Source organism: Theropithecus gelada, chromosome 6 (genome assembly GCF_003255815.1).
Source record: "Theropithecus gelada isolate Dixy chromosome 6, Tgel_1.0, whole genome shotgun sequence".
NCBI lineage: Eukaryota > Metazoa > Chordata > Mammalia > Primates > Cercopithecidae > Theropithecus > Theropithecus gelada.
The window spans coordinates 89,336,632-89,354,458 of record NC_037673.1 but is presented as its reverse complement, the minus strand read 5'-3'; the positions used below and the strand labels follow the sequence as shown (position 1 = coordinate 89,354,458).

At 33.4% G+C, this 17,827-nt stretch overlaps 1 protein-coding gene across 3 annotated transcripts in view; it reads left to right on the top strand.

Moving 5' to 3' along the window:
- Window positions 1-17,827, top strand: part of FAM172A (family with sequence similarity 172 member A) — a 480,941-nt gene that overhangs the window by 211,327 nt on the left and 251,787 nt on the right. For all 3 annotated transcript variants that reach the window (XM_025388508.1, XM_025388509.1, XM_025388510.1), the window contains one exon: window positions 7,824-8,042. In XM_025388508.1, coding sequence (XP_025244293.1) covers window positions 7,824-8,042 — 219 coding nt within the window. The remainder of the gene's footprint in view (window positions 1-7,823; window positions 8,043-17,827) is intronic.

Below are 17,827 nucleotides of genomic sequence, written 5' to 3'. Positions count from 1 at the left end.
GGGGACATTCACAGCCATAATTTTACCAACACAGCTGTTTGACCCAGTGACATCATGTTTTGCATATTTTTGCATTTTAATGAGCTAGTCATTTAAAAGGTTACAAAGAAACCATAACTCATAAGTAATTAAATTATTTAGCAGAAGAAGTATGAGAAGATCTTCTGACATAGGTCACTGTGGGAAGAGAAATTCATAGCTATACTCATTTGCACCTGTTAAGAGATGGATGTGTATTGAAGCTTTTCCCTTAGATTATGAAATGATGTTACTTGTTAAAATATGTAAATGTATACAACACAACATGCACACAGACACAAACACACATCCTCAAACATTACATTTTCATTGTTACAGAGTAAGTTTAAATACCACTCTTAACACAAACTTAACTGACCATTTAAGGTTAATCATTCTTGAAAATCTAATTAGCCTGATTTTAGGAGCATTTTATTATTACTCTTTTCTCCTTTTTTTCCTTTTCACATTTCCTTTTTTTTGAAAAATAAAATGGTCTCATATAGACATTTTAGGAATTTGTATATGATTTGGATTTAAAATTTTCTACTGAAAGAAAATATCTTAAAATGAAAAGTGACTGTTAGATTAGGATACAGGTAGAGTCTTAAGTATAACTAGCATAGTGCTTGGTAGATAGTAGTTGCTTATTAAATTTTTGTTGTATGATATCGATGTTTAATGAATTATTGACTGAATGAATAGGATTCTTTGTTATGTCCTCGTACTTGCAAGTGGACTCTAGGACCACAGGCACTGATATATTCTTGAAAAAACAATGAAAATAATTTAAACACATGATATTTTAATTGAAAGAAGAAAGAGAAAGGTGGCATATTTAATATAGAATGATTTGGGTACTGTAATCGTTAAACAGATTTTATAATTAGCTTAAAAACTTAAGCATATGTTTGTATGATATATGATTGGGTCAAAGTGATAATATTTTGAAAGCCCATGTGGCTACCAGAGATGTTTGAGAACTATTATATTTACACAACTTTATAATAGAGTTCAATAAGAAGTCAGGAGAACATTGGACTTCCACTCAGCATTTCAAGACATACAGGCATAACTAGCATGAGGAATAGTAAAGTTAATGAGATCAATCTGCCCATCCAGGTCTTCTTTAGACCATGTAATAAAGAGGTATCTGTTAGATTTCCTAAATTCATTTAGGGATTTTGATATATCATTGACTGGGCAACAGTTTTAATTTGTTACTTCTTTTTAGTTTAATGTATAAATGTGTGGGTATACCCTTGTGTCATTTTGTGAGAATGAGAAGCAAAGAATATAAAAGATTTCACAAGACTATGGTGTTAAATCATATTTCTGTCCTCAAAATGAATGGTAAATGTATTAATGGTACTATTGTGCATTTATGGAATCCTTCCATAAGTAAATTGTGAATAGAAGAGAAATTTGCAAAATTTAAGCAACATAATGTTCTAAAACCCAGGAAAAGTTAGAAATGAAGTGGGTGATAATATGGGTAAGTGCAAAGTGCATGTTTTAAAATAAATAGTGCTTGGATGACCTGACATGTCAGAACTGGAGACAAGGGTGTGTGTTTGTCAATATATCCTTCATGTTTTACAGACTCCTAAGGGAACAAGGGAAGATACAATTTCACCTTTTCTGTGCCAAAACATTTTAATTATATCTTCTTCCAACTACAGCGGTTCAGTAACCAAGGAGCTGACATTGATGCATGTGTTGATAAAGCTGCAAACATTCAAAATGAGATTAACAAAGATTTTGAGCAAAGGGTGACAGCTAATTTTGCACAGTATTCTGCATCTAATTCAGGCCAACGTAATAATAGAATATTTTATAACTGTTTTGTTATTCAAAAGGACTTTTATGATACATTTATGTTTACGGGTATATTTGTGTCATACTCAAGAATTTATCTGTTGTATGGCTTAAAACTATCTGCATCTGTGTTATAACCCTCACACAATATTAGGGGGAAAAACTCTTATTGTAAGTTTTTTGTTTGTTTGTTTGTTTTTGTAAATTATACTTCATCCTTGGAACTCTTTGCCTTACCTTAGTTAATCTAACTGGAGAAGGTACAGAGATGCCAAACACGTATTTTCTAATATTGCTTAGTATGCACTAATAAAATGGCCAAGAAAAGTTATATGCAGTTAATTTAATTAATAAAACTGTAGTTTCTTTATGTTCTTGAGCTCCTTTGAACACATTTCAGTGTATTTCTTTTCTCTTCTATTCTCTATTTGAAGGCAGCTGACAGTCTTCTTTCACTTTTCTTTTTGTTTGTGAAATTTTCTTTTTTTTTTTTTTTTTATCCACTCACTTCTCCATCTGCTTTCACTTTTGTTTGCTTGGGCCGTCTCTCATCCCAACTTGATAATGAGGAATGCGGTGTGACCCTGACCTCTATCAGCCCATGCATGACCTTCTGACTCTACCATATAACCTTTGACCTTCTCTTTGACAGCTTGATTAATTACCCTGTGTTATGATTTATGAGTAAGTGCTATGTAAAAATAATAGACAACAGGTGGTCCTCTGAAAACTTTTTGTGGCATGTTTTCTTTTACTGACTAACTTGATGAGCTATTTGAAGTTGGAAACTTAACTGGGATAATCTATGTTGGTCCCCATTATGGTACTTTTATACCGTGGAACACACACGTGAATTAGAATTCATGAAGCTACAAGTTGAAGTGTGGTTGTGAAGAACATTTTACAAAATATTAGTTGAGTGTTGTTACCTAAATGCACATTGAGAAGAAACACAAAACGGAGTCAAGTGACATTTCACGCGTTTCAGTCCCAGGTCACGTCTTGAGAAAATTGCTAAAATAATGGAGGGGGCATTTTTCAAGCAGAGCTGCAGCTCCAACAGCTATGTTTACTTTAACGCTTCACTAGTGACTTCTGATTGGTTGTCATGACCTCATCTCACTGTTGCACCTAGGATGTTGCAACAGTGACATATACATACCCTTCTTGGAAAAAGATGAGAATAAATACAACATACATCTTTCAGAAAAGATGAATGGACAGTGGTTTGTCCAGGGGTAGATGTTGTTTATAGATAAAGCACTTTGGGTTTCATTTCCCTTGAGGATGAGCACCTATCTTCTTTCAAACCAAGCAGATAGAATGCTGAACTTGAGAAATATGATTGATAAATTTGTGTAAAATGATCTCTTACAGAGCCTTGCCTGAAGACCAAAACAGATAGTTCCACAGGTCAAAGGATTCCACTCTAACCCCTGACCTCTCTGGTCACATGTGGCTTGCAGTATTGTCAGGTTAATATGCAGAGCCAAGTACTTTCAGCTGATTTTTTTATTTAGCCAACCACAAGATACTTGAAAAGATGTAGAATTTGCCGGTTTTCCATTTTTCTTATAATTGGTAATGACTAGGTAAATTAAGATGGATAAGTCTTCAGTTTTATCAGATTTCATTTGGGGTCAAAAGTCTGGTTTCAGTCAGGCATTTTAAGATTTTATCTATTTACAGAATCTTCTTGATAAGTGCGTATTTGTACTGATATAATTTGTCTATCAAAGTTTTCCTTTTTGGTTCTTTGTGTTTGGCATCACCTGTTTGTTTTAGACCTCTCTGACCTAAGCCATCATTTGTTGGTTGAATGATAAATGATTTATTATTTATTAGTAAGTGCATCTACAGACTTCAAAGTAAAGAAGGCCTAAAGACCTGGGTATTCTATTTAAATCACAAGTTCTTGTGCTGAATAAAATGCTATGTCTAGGAATGAACGTTTAAGGGTTTCTGATTAAGATTCCATAGTTTATACCTTGTAAACACAGGTCTGAAAATGAAAGTAGAATTATAGCAACAAAAGTATAAAAGTGGAATGAGATGAATTAAAGATATAAAGCTTACTTTTACCAATATCTATTCTCTTGATCACCTTAATTTCTACTAGACTGTGATCAAGCATGAGTTAATTAACAACTTTATGTATGCTTTGTCTTTTGAAATGTTGGATATTGGAATTGATTTGATAAATCATTATAAAGGATGCCAGAAGTTTTATTTATTTAGTTATAGAATGCTAGATAATCGGTTTGATCATTTTATCTTTTCAAAGATAAGAGAAAAGGTTTCAATGTATATTTGAAATGACCTAACTTTTTATCTTATAAGAAATGTAGCATACTTAAGGAATAATTAAATATAAAAGAAATCCTTCAATATAAAATGTTTAAGAGTCTAAACGTAAGTTATGGAGCCTTCCTTAGTAGAGTAGCAATGCATGGTTCTTTTAACATATACTTGATGCCTGATATTATTGTGTAGTTTCATAAAACTTTATGGGTAGATTCATGAAAGGTCACACTAGCATCTCTTCTTACTAATTTTGTTGTGTACTGATTGAGTTACTGGGAATGGAAAGAATCACTTTTTAAAATGGTATTTAGTCTGATTTTTGAAGAAGTCAGTGTTACTCAGTTTAAAACAGTAAAATTTACTGACATTTTGTCTTTGCTTTGTTTTACTTTATTTTCTTTGACTCCTTAATTTCCATATATTGATGTTGACATGGCAAAAATCTTCGTAGCTTATATAAAGCAAATTTTTGCCAGTGTTACATATGACAGAGAAACGAAGGACAACATTAAGTTTTACTATATATCTGTGGTTAGAGCACATAGGTGGGATAGTTAACTTTATTTTCTTACTCTTGCTTTCTGCTACTCATTAGAAAATGGTTATGAATGATCTCCGTGAATATTGCATTAATTAATTTATCAGAAATATTTTAATTGTAAATGTTAGTTTTTTGCAGAACGGTAATTGAATTTGCAACAAAGACATTTATTAATATCAGCTCTCATTTCTACAGAGAATGTTCCTGAGTGTTTCTTGATTGTTGTCACATTAATTAAATCGGCAATCCGAAATATCTAAAGGATAAAATATTTTCTAAATAGTTTGGGTGTTTAAATAGAAACATCCATTGTTGAAATCTAAATGATAAATCTTCAATTGATTTATATAGTGGTGATTTAAAAATAGAATCATTTCTCATCTGTTGATGCCTAAGTGAAACATTGACATTGTGCCTTTATGATATTGAACAAATGAGTCATGTAATTTTCAGTTACATAATCAATAACTTAGACAAATACTGCTTCTTTGATGATTTGTAAATGCCTTTTTAAAATACTTATTTAGATGGAACATATCAAATTTCAGAGTCTATTTAAAATTAAGTAGGCATGATAATTTTTCAATCTATGATTTCTAAAAATTGAAGTTTAAAGTTCTGCTCAAATAAGCCAGATATGAAAATATTATTTTTATTGATTAAGTAATAAGATAATAGTTTTACAATTCTGGTGACTGCAAATTTTGTTCAAAGAGTTTACCTTTATTTGAGATTTATTCATTATACAAAGGTAATGCCACATTATATCAATTTATTAAAGTCCCACTCTTTTACCTTGAGTGAGATTTTTGAATTTGAAATTTTTCATATTATCATTAAAATGTAGTATATCACTATTTTCATCTCTACTAATTTTAAGATTCTATTTTGGTCTTGCTAATTTTAACGCCTGAGTACGAGAGGGTGGGGTGGGTGGGTGTGGGGGTGTGTGTGTGTGTGTTTAAAGTTCAGTTCACTCAGAGAAGGCAGGGAAGAAACATGACAGGAGACCACTTACTCATGGTACAGAATCTAGTAAGGAGGCAATTTTCTTTTTGGCCTATGGTGACCTTTTTTGACTATGTTCCTTACACCAGAGACAGTGTACTGAATGCCTCTATTTCACCCTGTTTAGCAGAGTGCAACAGTGTTCTTTAACTTACTTTTAGTGGGAGGAGAAGTTATAGCTGAAATTTGAGAAGGGCGTGAAAAGTTGTAAGAGGCACAAGGAAGAGGGGTAGGAACGTCCTTCAAATGTGATTTTAATAACTAGTCAAGTGTGTCCAACTGTAGAAAATCACCAAGTGACAATCTGTCTACCTGACAGTGACCACAATGAATTACAAGACTTTTGAATGGCTGTACAGATTAGAATAAAGCAGGACCAAATAAAATATCTTTTGTTGGTAAAACTTTTGACTTAGAGCTAAGAAACTTTTTAAAAAAATTCTCTTTTGCTTTGATGTAGAATGTTTAAATTACAAAATTTGTAAAGTGTTTTATTAGCCTTTTGTGAAAGAAGCATTATTCTAAAAGTTTTATTTGAACATCTGTTGAAGAATGGGTGGTGTTTTGTAAATCAGTTTGCTATATATTATTATATAGTTTTCATATATGTAAGATGACTATATCTTAATTAATAGTCCTATCATTAAAATCAGAACTTCAGTGATCTTGAAAATTTCCAAACCAAATAATGATTTTAGACAATAATGTCATCCGAGTGGAGGAAAAAACAGAAGACAATTCCAAAGAAGTTTGTAAGTAGTTTGTGAAGTCAACTGTTAAAAAAAACCAACCATGTGCAGCAATGCAGCATATTTTAAAATAAGATAATTGAGTCTATGCTAACACTGGTTTACTATTAACTGCTGTCAGTTTTTTAAAATCATCTTATGGTTGGTTTGGCAGAAAAAGAATTTAAAATGTAAACTTCAAGTTGAAGATTCTACAGTTACTGTCTTGAAAAACTATATATAAGTAAGGATATTTTATAAGTTTTATTTTCTATTAAATAGATTTTCTAATAAATAGATTTTATTAGCTATTTTCTGTAGCTCTTATGTTTTTATTATAATATCGTACATCTTTTAAATATGACCTTATAGTATTTTACAAGGACATAATTGGGACCTCACAACACGTAATTGAATAGAAAAGACAAGATATATAATAGCTTCAAAAATTTGTGTTACCCATGCTTGTCAGTGGTTATTGTTTATCCCTCTCTATATTTTCTCATGGTTAGCTTATTCTATTAAACATAATATAAATATCAATGTTTTCTTAATTATAACCACAGAAATGTTTGCCAGGCTAGAAAGAAATAAGACAGGAAAATATATGTTTTACAAATTTAAAAAAAAAAAAAAAGCCTTAATAGCTCAACAAGCTGTATTTTTTAACTTTGGAACTTTGCTTATTTCCTGGTTGTAGTTTTTAATAAAGAGAATTTTTATGGTAGATTGAAAAATGAAAGAAATTTTAAGATTAAAGACTTGTTTCCATACATTATAGTAAGACAGTGGCTTATTTTGCTTTATGATTTTTCTGGCCTCCTGTAAGAAAAGAAGTGAATAAAATTCAAGGTACACAGGTAGATGTTATGTGTTTATAATAATGTAGATATGGGTGGTTTTGGAATGTTAAATCAGATTTATTCCTTTTTAACTGCTCAGACAAATAAAAAATGCTCATTAAAGGGCCATTGTAAAGAAAAATAGACAAAAAAATGCAGTTTGAATTGTGAACTTCAATTTCAGAGGTTGTTTTCTCGAAACAGATAGTATAAATATTAATATAATTTGAAAGTATACTTGTTATTTGCTAATTTATTTCAATCATTTTTTGGGTTCTGAGAGATCTGAATTAGTTTTTTAATTTAAGCTTTATAATCTTTATGTTGCAATTATGTTTTTTGTTCTTTTAAATAATAAATGCTTATTTGTATACACAATAAAAGCAAACAATTTTAAATGACTTTCTTTTGAAAAAAATAAAATCATAATCCTGCCTAAAGGAGTATTTTAATGAATATGCAACTATATAAAAATTGCTTAGTCTGAAGCAATTAAGAACTTTTTTGAAAATTGAAATGGATTATAAGATTTAAATTATGCTACCTTCTTTCATTTCAAAACAGGAAGGATATGGAGTTATAGTACTAAATCCCAATGAAAACTATATTGAAGTAGAAAAGCCGAAGATACATGTACAGTCATCATCTGATAGTTCAGATGAACCAGCAGAAAAACGGGAAAGAAAAGATAAAGTTTCTAAAGAAACAAAGAAGCGACGTGATTTCTATGAGAAGTATCGTAACCCCCAAAGAGAAAAAGAAATGATGCAATTGTATATCAGAGTGAGTGAGACCACTACTTTCCTTTACTATTTTCTTTACCTTGTGTACATTTTATTTTATATAGATTGTTTTGTTTTTCTTAAAGAAAGTATTAATTTTTTTTATTTTTCATCATTTATTTCCCATGGCTGTCTACTTGGAGTAAATGGGTTTTTTAATTCAGAGGTATAAAATGCTTCATTCTTATTTCAGTGTGACATTTTATAGAAGTCACAAATGCAAATTCTACTTCCTTTTGTGTCATACACTACCTCAAGAAAAATTTTCTAAGATAATTTTATTGTGATGGATGCAGAAGGCAGAAAACTTGCCAGTTCAATTTCCAAACATGCTGTTTCTTTAAGGAAACATAGCATATCTTTAAAACAGCATAACATGCCATTATGTTGTCCATAAGAGAGAGTATATGTAGCCTAACAATTCTAAGGCATATAACCTGCTGAATTAATAATGCTCCATACAAAACATTCATCTTGGGGGGTAAGGTTTACTAGATAATGCATTGTTTTACGATGAGCAACTATCTACAGTGTCTCAGCCTAATGTCTAAAAGCAGATAGAGGGAGAAAGAGTAATTAATATCTTAATAAATACTTGAGCTAAAATAATGTAGGGATAGTGTAATGAGGGAACTCCGTCCGTTTCTCTTGTCCTACCCAGTGAATTTCTGCACTTTGTAGTACTATCAGTATGGGATCATTACAGCAGTGCTACCCAAGGATTTCTAATTCTGTAGGGGGCACAAACAATTTTATTTACACTTGGACATATTCAGAAGCTTGACATACATACTGTAAATTATATATATGAGATATTTGTCCATTTTCAAAGCCATTATTATGGATGCTAGAAGTTTAATAGTAAAGCATATCGAAAATGCTGCTGGTTAAGAAAAATAGTATATTGAAATAGTCCTCAAAAGTGAGCAATTCAGAACATTTAAACATAGAGAAAATAACATTTTATAAATTATACCATACGATAGTATTAACATTTCAAATTATTCAACTTGAGCTATTTTTACATTTACTTTAAGAAGATCATTAATAAAATGTTTCCTACCACCTTTTAGGGGAAATATATTGCTTTCTAAGTTTTTATTTTCTATATTATTCTAGTTCATGGCATAATCACTCTACTTTTTGGAATTGTACTTTAAACATTCAAAACATTTTATTTATAGGTCAGTCTGTTGAGTAAGCTATGACAGTTAAGCAGTGGTGAAAACAGCATATATATTCTCAAGACCCCAAAAATGTATCCTGACAAAGAATTCTCAAAGCAGTTAATATAATGAATCAAGCAGATTATAATATTTAAATTTTTAGAAAGCATCTCACTATTTAATATATTATTTGAAAAGCAAGAACACTTATTATATTTGGAAGCAATACGTAGCTTGTTTGTTCCAATGCGGTTATATCACCCCCTTTCTTTTATATGATTACATTGGGGTCATGATGTTACCGTCTTCTCTATCAGTTGTACTACGCTTTCTTCTATATGATCAAGTCTGTGAACCACCATCTTATGACAGGTTAAAACTTTTAAAAGATTACCTCTGATATCCAGGTTTCAGAAATGAATTATATAAGGCTTTTGAAATTATAATGTGTACCTACTTGTTTATGTCAAATGCAAACAAAATGGTATTGTATATTAAGTTTATTTCTTCTTAAACAATTTTTTGCCTATGACATGTACAGATTAAGCATATATCTCAGATATCAGACATCTGTCCCGTAAGTTTATTTCTTCCTATTTTCTCTTTGTCTTGTGACCATTGCTTTGCTTTTTTTCTTTTGTTCTCTTGTATGCATGCATTTTCTTTATTCTGTTTTTCACATCTGCTTGGTTTATCCTCGCATCTATTTTTTCTTATACCAAGGAAACAACATTCTTTTTATGTTGCTTCATTGTTGAGACCTGCTCTCTTTCCTTTTGTTTTCTTTTTAATTATTTTCTCTTTTTTAAACTCCCGTCATTTTTCCCTCTTTTCTAAGTCTTTTTGCCTCTTTGTCGCATTTCATTCATCAATTCAGGTTCCCACCAGAAGCACCAAAAGACAAAAATAGGCCCAAACACATAATACAACTTTGTATCGATGGTCTTAGTTATGAAATGTTTTTTCGTAGTAAACATCATTTCTCTTAAAATATTCTGGAATTTTGCAAAATAGCAGAGATATGCTGATACTCTTCAAAGATACTTCTAGATAGTAAGGTTTGGCCCTGTAGTGGGAAAGAGAAGAATGATTCTTTTTGTGTAAGGTGTATTAATTCCTTAGTAATTTTGATCCACTCTAGAAATGACTTATATTAGTGCTCTTCTTCTCTCTATGTATCTCCCAATACCAAGTATTTGTAATTTTCAGACACAGAGCATCTTATATGATGGAACTAAATTAACTTTTATTTATATACTTCTTACCAATTTACAATTTGAAATTATCTTCTATTCTTTGTGATAGCCTAATAAGTAGATGAATCACATCATTTCGTCCTGATTTTATAGTTGGAAACTAATACACAGATGTTTGTCTAGGATCACAAAGCTAGTAAATGGTAGATAATAAATCTACTTGTAATTACTGTAGATTCTTCCCCTCTTTCTTCTTTACCACATTGTTCTGTAGATTGAAAACAAAATATGTATCTGAAATTTGAAAATGAAGCCATGTATAGTAAATGTATGATACAATATAGTAAACAACATTTGATGACAAAGATAGATTTTTGACCAGGTATTATTTAATGGACTCTATTAAATGTTTACAAACAATTTATATGTATAAATGTAAGTATTTATATAAATATGTATGTATATTTATATATTCTCTACAAATAGTATACTAATACTGATCCAAATTTACAGATCAGATTGTGGGTCAAAAATTTTTGGCTTTTGGAGGGATGGAAACTCAGTCTGGGAACCCTGCCCCAGGAGCAGGAGCTATCATATCCTCCCCTCTGCCACTTTCCATTGCAACTAAGAAAGCCTGTTTGTACCATAAACACACACACACCTTTGCGTGATTTTTCAAAGGTCACATAGCTCTTAATGTAAGCTTCATGAGGGCGTGTACTTAGTCTGTTTTGCTCACTACTGTATCCCAGAGCCTAGAACAGAGCCTTCATAATAAATATTTGTAGAGCAGATCTTCCACAAGAAATTTTAAGTAAGGTGGTAGAGCCAGGATTAAAACCCCACACTACAACTACTACTTTTTGAAATATGTCCTGCATTATTAAAGTATGCAACTTGATTTTCTATGAGGAAACATTCCAACAAACCAAAACAAAGAGTCAAACAGCACTACAATTGTTGACTTCCCACTCAATCCAGTAGCTGTGATTACAATCCAAAAATTAATGATAGAAGGTCATTATTTGATACCTTGAACTATATATTTTCATCTGAATATATAAAAGTAGAATATTATTTTTTCCTTTTTAGCTATGTCATTATACTGCTAAAATTATGGATGAAAATGGAAATGTTTCAACCTGACCCATTGCAATTTCTGTGTTACACATTTGCTCTTAAGAGTACAGCCAGGCTGCTGGGGTTACTCTACCCTGTACAAACTTTGTGCTTTATGGAATCTGTAACTTCAATTCCTGTTATTTCCTGAATCCAAAGTTCTGTCCACTTATAACCTACGTTGTAAGTGCCTAGCTGAAATTCTACCTCTTCCTCTCACTATAACCAATGACCTCTCCTTACTGAGACTCATGGAATTTATAATAATTAGCTAATTTACATGGAATTTACCAGATACTATCTTGATATGTCTCTTGTATTTTTGTTATTATTTAATAATTTAATTAATATGAAAATAATATTAGCAATTATTTTCATGCCTCTCCACTAGATCTCCCCATAATCTTTTACATCTTTGAGCATGCTTTATATATTTTGGCATTACATGTCAATCGTTAAAAGCAGGTATGTGCTGCTTTTTGCATTAGTACAGAGCATATTATGAGGGAGTCAGGAACTGATCCTAGAATTTAATCCCTTAGATGGAGACCAAAGCAAAAAGATTAGGCCTAAGAGATACCTAGATAAAGGAACCTACAGCATAGGAATGAAAGTTATTCTGGTATCAAACTGGAGCATAAGAGGACAAGTAAATCAAGGAAGGTCAGTTAATAGAATTTTAGAGACTATGTGTAGAGTATAGGCAAAAGTTGTCTGTCTAATGTTGGGTTGGAAGTGCTTGAACATCTCTTTCCTAAAGTGAGACTTATTTGTGGACTCTGCTGATGGGAAAGAAAGGAGAGGAATTAGACCCAGCACGTGAAAGAAAGCAAAAACAGATGCCACGGATAGAGGGGAAGAGAATTACATGGACACAAAATAAAAAATCCAAATGTGAGACATTTACAGAATAGGAATCAGCAGAGCCTGGAATTGCACATAGTGATACTTAAATATTTATCAATTATTTGTTGACATCCATCAAAAATCTTATTCTTTAATATGTAAGATATTTGGTGTTGCCTAGTTTTCTGATTGATTTTTTTCAGCATTCATGTGAGTTTTTGCAGTTGTTTAGAAACAGCCAACTATCAAACTAAAGCTTTCTTTCCAAAAATATGTTTTTGATGTTCTGACTTGGGTATGTTCACAGTTCTGAATCTCTTCTGTGCAAATGCCACTGAAGTCATTTCTGTCTAGTGTTTTAGCAATCAAGTTCAATTTATTTGTATTACGAACAATGATTGTTTAATTTCTGGAACTATTTCATTTTCCCAGTATATTCAAGTATTTGGATTTTCTTTTTTCTAGTATCTTGTAAATAGCCAGTCTCCTTTCAAATTTTTGCAAATATCTACTATACACAGGCAAAAGTAAAGTAGCATTTGGGCCTAAAAGTTTAAGATTAGCAAAGTATAATTTTATTTTACTTACTGAGTATAAATAGATGTGACTAACTAGTAGATTATGTAGCACTTTTCTGAGACATTAGGAGCAGAGCATGAGAGATCAAAGAACTTTCTGTTTCATGTGGCAAGTTTTCTTAACTATGAAATAGTGTACTTGCTAGCATATATTATGGCTTATTAGGGGGATTGATTTGGTCTAGGCAATAAACATCATGTCAGACTTGCCAGGCAGGAAAACCTGCTTAATATGTTTTGTAATAAGATGGAATTTTTTGTTCTCAAAAACATCTGCCAACAGAATTCAAGAGTGAAGACAGAAAATGTCATCAATTTAGTGGTAATCCTATAAATTTAGTTTCTTTTTGAGCAACACATATCAAGACACACAAAATTCCCAGTGTTAATCACCACTGGTTATAGTACTTTGTAAAATGATGAAACAAAAACATTTTATTTCTGTATAATGTGTTAATTAATTCATAATGAATTTTAATATTTCAACTGATAAAATTTTAACAAGCATCTTGGCAATAGATCACTTTTTAAAGCATCTGTTTTTTAATGTGTTGGGTTGAGAAGTGAGTCAAATGGCTAAATATGTACATATATTCTTTATAAAAACATATTTTCACCCCCCATAACTACAGATACACTATTTTTCCCCTTAGACCACAAGGGGCTGCTGCTGTTCATATAGGATTTTTCTTCCCTTAGAAACTTGTGTACCCCAATTAACTCTATCTTAAGTCTCTTTTTTGTTTTTTGCCCCCAGGTCTTTTAAAATATAACTGGAAAGAAGAAAAAGAGGCTTAGTTAGTATCTTAATAATCAGCATAAAAATGTATTATTGTAAATGTTTTCTATAATACATTCCAAGGCATTTATATTTTTCTATATCAACTTAAAGCTCATAGTCATTTAAGGCAAATTGTGAGAATAATTATTTTTATTTCCTGTTTTAGTGTATGAATAACATTCAGAATCATATCATTATAGAGATACAGTATGGAGATGAAGTTAAAAATACAGTCCAAGGCTGGGTTTTGGTGGCTCACGCCTGTAATCCCAGCACTTTGGGAAGCCAAGGTGGGTAGATTGCCTGAGGTCAGGAGTTCAAGACCAGCCTGGGCAACATGGTGAAACCCCATTGCTACTAAAAATACAAAAACTAGCCAGGCATGGTGGTGGGCGCCTGTAATTCCAGCTACTCGGGAGGTTGAGGCAGGAGAGTCACTTGAACCCAGGAGGCAGAGGTTGCAGTGAGCTGAGATCACACCACCACACTCCACCCTGGGTGACAGAGCAAGACTGTCTCAAAAAAAAAAAAAAGCAATCCGATGACCTGTGTTTGAATTCCAGCTCTTTCATTTAATATAGTGTGACTTCAAGTTAACACCACTGCACTTGAGTTTTTGTCTGAAAAGTAGAATGATATTAAAATATGTGTAGCCAGGTGCCATAGTGTATGGCTCTAGTCCCAGCTACTCAGGAGGCTGAGGTGGGAGCATCTCTTGAGCCTAGGAGTTTGAGTCTAGCAAAACTCAAACCTGATATAGCAAGACTTCATCTCTAAATAATAATAATGTATGTAAAGCAAACATAGCATCTGGCACACAGTCCACAGGCTTTAGGACTAATAAATAACATCATTTCTCACGTTGAGATTCAGTTGAGAACTAATCCAATTCTTAAGGTCCCTGGCCCTTGTACCTTCCAGTATCTTTCTGGGGTGTTTTCTCTGATGCCAGCCAATTCTGCAATTTCTGTTGAGTGTCCACTAGTTCAGTTCAGTTCTGGCATTATCTCCCTAAAGAGTTCAGTTTCACAAGACTGCCCCTATTTCAGACACCAGTCACAAGTCCTGGAGGAGCCACTCATACTTCTGACCAACTGAATATAGATTAGGGGATCCCGCTACCACCTCCTCAGTTTCAATAACTTTCTACAATGACTCCCAGAGCTCAGGAAAATACTTACGTTTACCAGTTTATTATAAAGGATGCAACTTAGGGACAATCAAATGGAAGGGATGCATTCAGCAAGGTATGTGGGAAAGGGCACCCTGAGCTTCCATCCCCTCTCTCAGCATGCCACCCTCCCAGCAGCACATCAGTGTGTTTACTAACCTGGAAGCTCTCCCCTTCCTGGATGCCAGTGGGCGAGGCTGAAAGTACCCTCTAATCACTGGGTCTTTCTGGTGGCCAGTCCCATCCTGAGGCTATCTAAAGGCCCCAGTCTAAGTCACCTCATTAGCATAAACTCAGTGATGGTTTTTTTTCAAGGGATTGTCATGAATAACAAAAGACACTTTATGACTCATGAAATTTCAAGCATTTTAGGAGCTCTATTCCAGGAACCAGGACAAAGACCACATATGTTTTTGTATTACAGTACAACATTGTTCCAAAATAATACCTCAGTGCTACACTCCGCAGTTTGGAACTCAGTGAGCAATATTACATAGGAATCAGACAAAAGGAAACAAAACACCAGCATTAATAATTGATATAGTTCAACTGGAAAATTTGATTTAGATCTGTAGCTAATGGACTTCCTGATATATTCCCCCAAAAATGAATTTTCCCCTTATCCTGCAAATATTCCGTTTGCCTTTCATGTGGTGGAAAGTAAACTAGAATTCATCCTTTCTGCAACCTACTTGAAAGATGCCCTGAAGAGCTGAGCTGAGCATGTTCAGTTTCTTTTCCTAAATGTGCTAATCAGATAAGTCATATTCTTCCTGAGGGAAAGAAAGAATGGGATATGGGGAGAGAAACTAAGAGTGTTAACTCTAGCTGAAGTGCCTCCATATGAGGCCAGGAGAGGAGTGGCTCCCACCTGACAAGATCACTATTACATGCATTTTCTAACAATTCAATGAGGCAGTCTTAAAATATAACCATTAGGCCGGGCGCGGTGGCTCAAGCCTGTAATCCCAGCACTTTGGGAGGCCGAGATGGGCGGATCACGAGGTCAGGAGATCGAGACCATCCTGGCTAACATGGTGAAACCCCGTCTCTACTAAAAAAATACAAAAAAACTAGCCGGGCGAGGTGGCGGGCGCCTGTAGTCCCAGCTACTCGGGAGGCTGAGGCAGGAGAATGGCATAAACCCGGGAGGTAGAGCTTGCAGTGAGCCGAGATCCAGCCACTGCACTCCAGCCTGGGCAACAGAGCGAGACTCCGTCTCAAAAAAAAAAAAAAAAAAAAAATATAACCATTAACTGTTCACCAAAGCATACCTGTTTCTTCATTTTAGAGTTTTCATTTAAAAGGGAAACTATGATCAAGCCTGATTAATTTTAAAACCTTTAAAGGGCCATAATTCTGTTTTTAATCACCAGAAATTAACCTTTATATTGTCATGTTTTATATTTCCAAAGCCTAGTAAACACAGTAGATTTTTTTCTCCGTTCCCTTTCCCTTTTCCTTCCCCTTCTCCTGCCCTTTCCTTTCTTTCCTTTTTTTTTTTTTTTTTTTTGAGACAGGGTCTTACTCTGTCACACAGGCTAGAAGGCAGTGATGACATCATAGCTTACTGCAGTGTAGAACTCCTGGCCTCAAACAGTCCTCCTGCCTCAGCCTTCCAAGTAGCTGGGACTACAGGTACACGCCACCACACCTGACACACAGGAGATTTTTAAAATAAAGGTTTGATTAAAGAATATTATTTGTTTACATGAACCGATGAAGACAGACCTTTGCCTATTTGTATAAATCTACCCTTTGATGTTGAGTAGCATGAGATTGCAAGAACTTGAATATTATACTGAAGTGTGCTGACACTGGAAAATTAGTACATTGTGTTGTAAGCTCAATTATCAGCCATTGTTAAGTGTACCCAACCTTCATTGGATTTGGTAAAACAAGCCAATAATGAAGAAATAGAAATCAGTTCAAGAATTAGACCTTTGGATTTCAAACAAAAATAATGATAAAGACCATAGCTCTGAATTTATGAGTTTTTGTTGGACATTGACCAGTTGGGGTGGTGGCGGAGGGGGTCTGTCACACATATGATATGGTAAAAAGAGTAAGAACTTCAGAATCAAATACATACTATAATCTTAATTTTTTTGCTTACCAACTGTGACTTTAGGCAAAAATCACTGTTTCAGTTCCTACATCTATAAATTAGGGATAATCATATCTGTTAGACTTCTATAAGGAATAAATGATATAAATTAATGTGTATGAAAACAACCAGTGGGGTTGGGCACAGTGGCTCACGCCTGTAATCCCAGCACTTTGGGAGGCTGAGGCAGGCAGATCACTTGAAGTCAGGGGTTCAAGACCAGCATGGCCAACATAGTGGCCAATATGGTGAAACACTGTCTCTACTAAAAATACAAAAATAGCCGGGCGTGGTGGTGCGTGCCTATGGTCCCGGCTACTCTGGAGGCTGAGGCAAGAAAATTGCTTGAACCAGGGAGGCAGAGGTTGCAGTGAGTCGAGGTCACGCCACTACGCTCCAGCCTGGGCGACAGACCGAGACTCGGTTCCCCCAAAAAAAGAAAAAAAAAAATATTCCTTTCTCATCCCTCCCTACCTCCTTTCCCATAGGAAACATGGGAAGAATTATGGCAGAGTAAGGTCTTTTCCCACTGACTTATGTTTAACTTTATTAAGGTCACTATGGGGTTATTGTTTATATGGGTTATATCTATTGATGTTTACTATTGAAAGGAATTAAAAATGAGAATATTTTAACATATTTATTTTAAAATAACAATAAATCTATTACATGATGACAAATAGCATTTTATGAGAAATAACTATATTTTTTAAATGAAAAACAATGAAAAATATGGCATTTTTGAAAATCTCTTTAATGTCTGGCTTAATAGAAGACAGCTGAATTCTTACACTTGTTTCTGTATTTCCTCTCTTATAA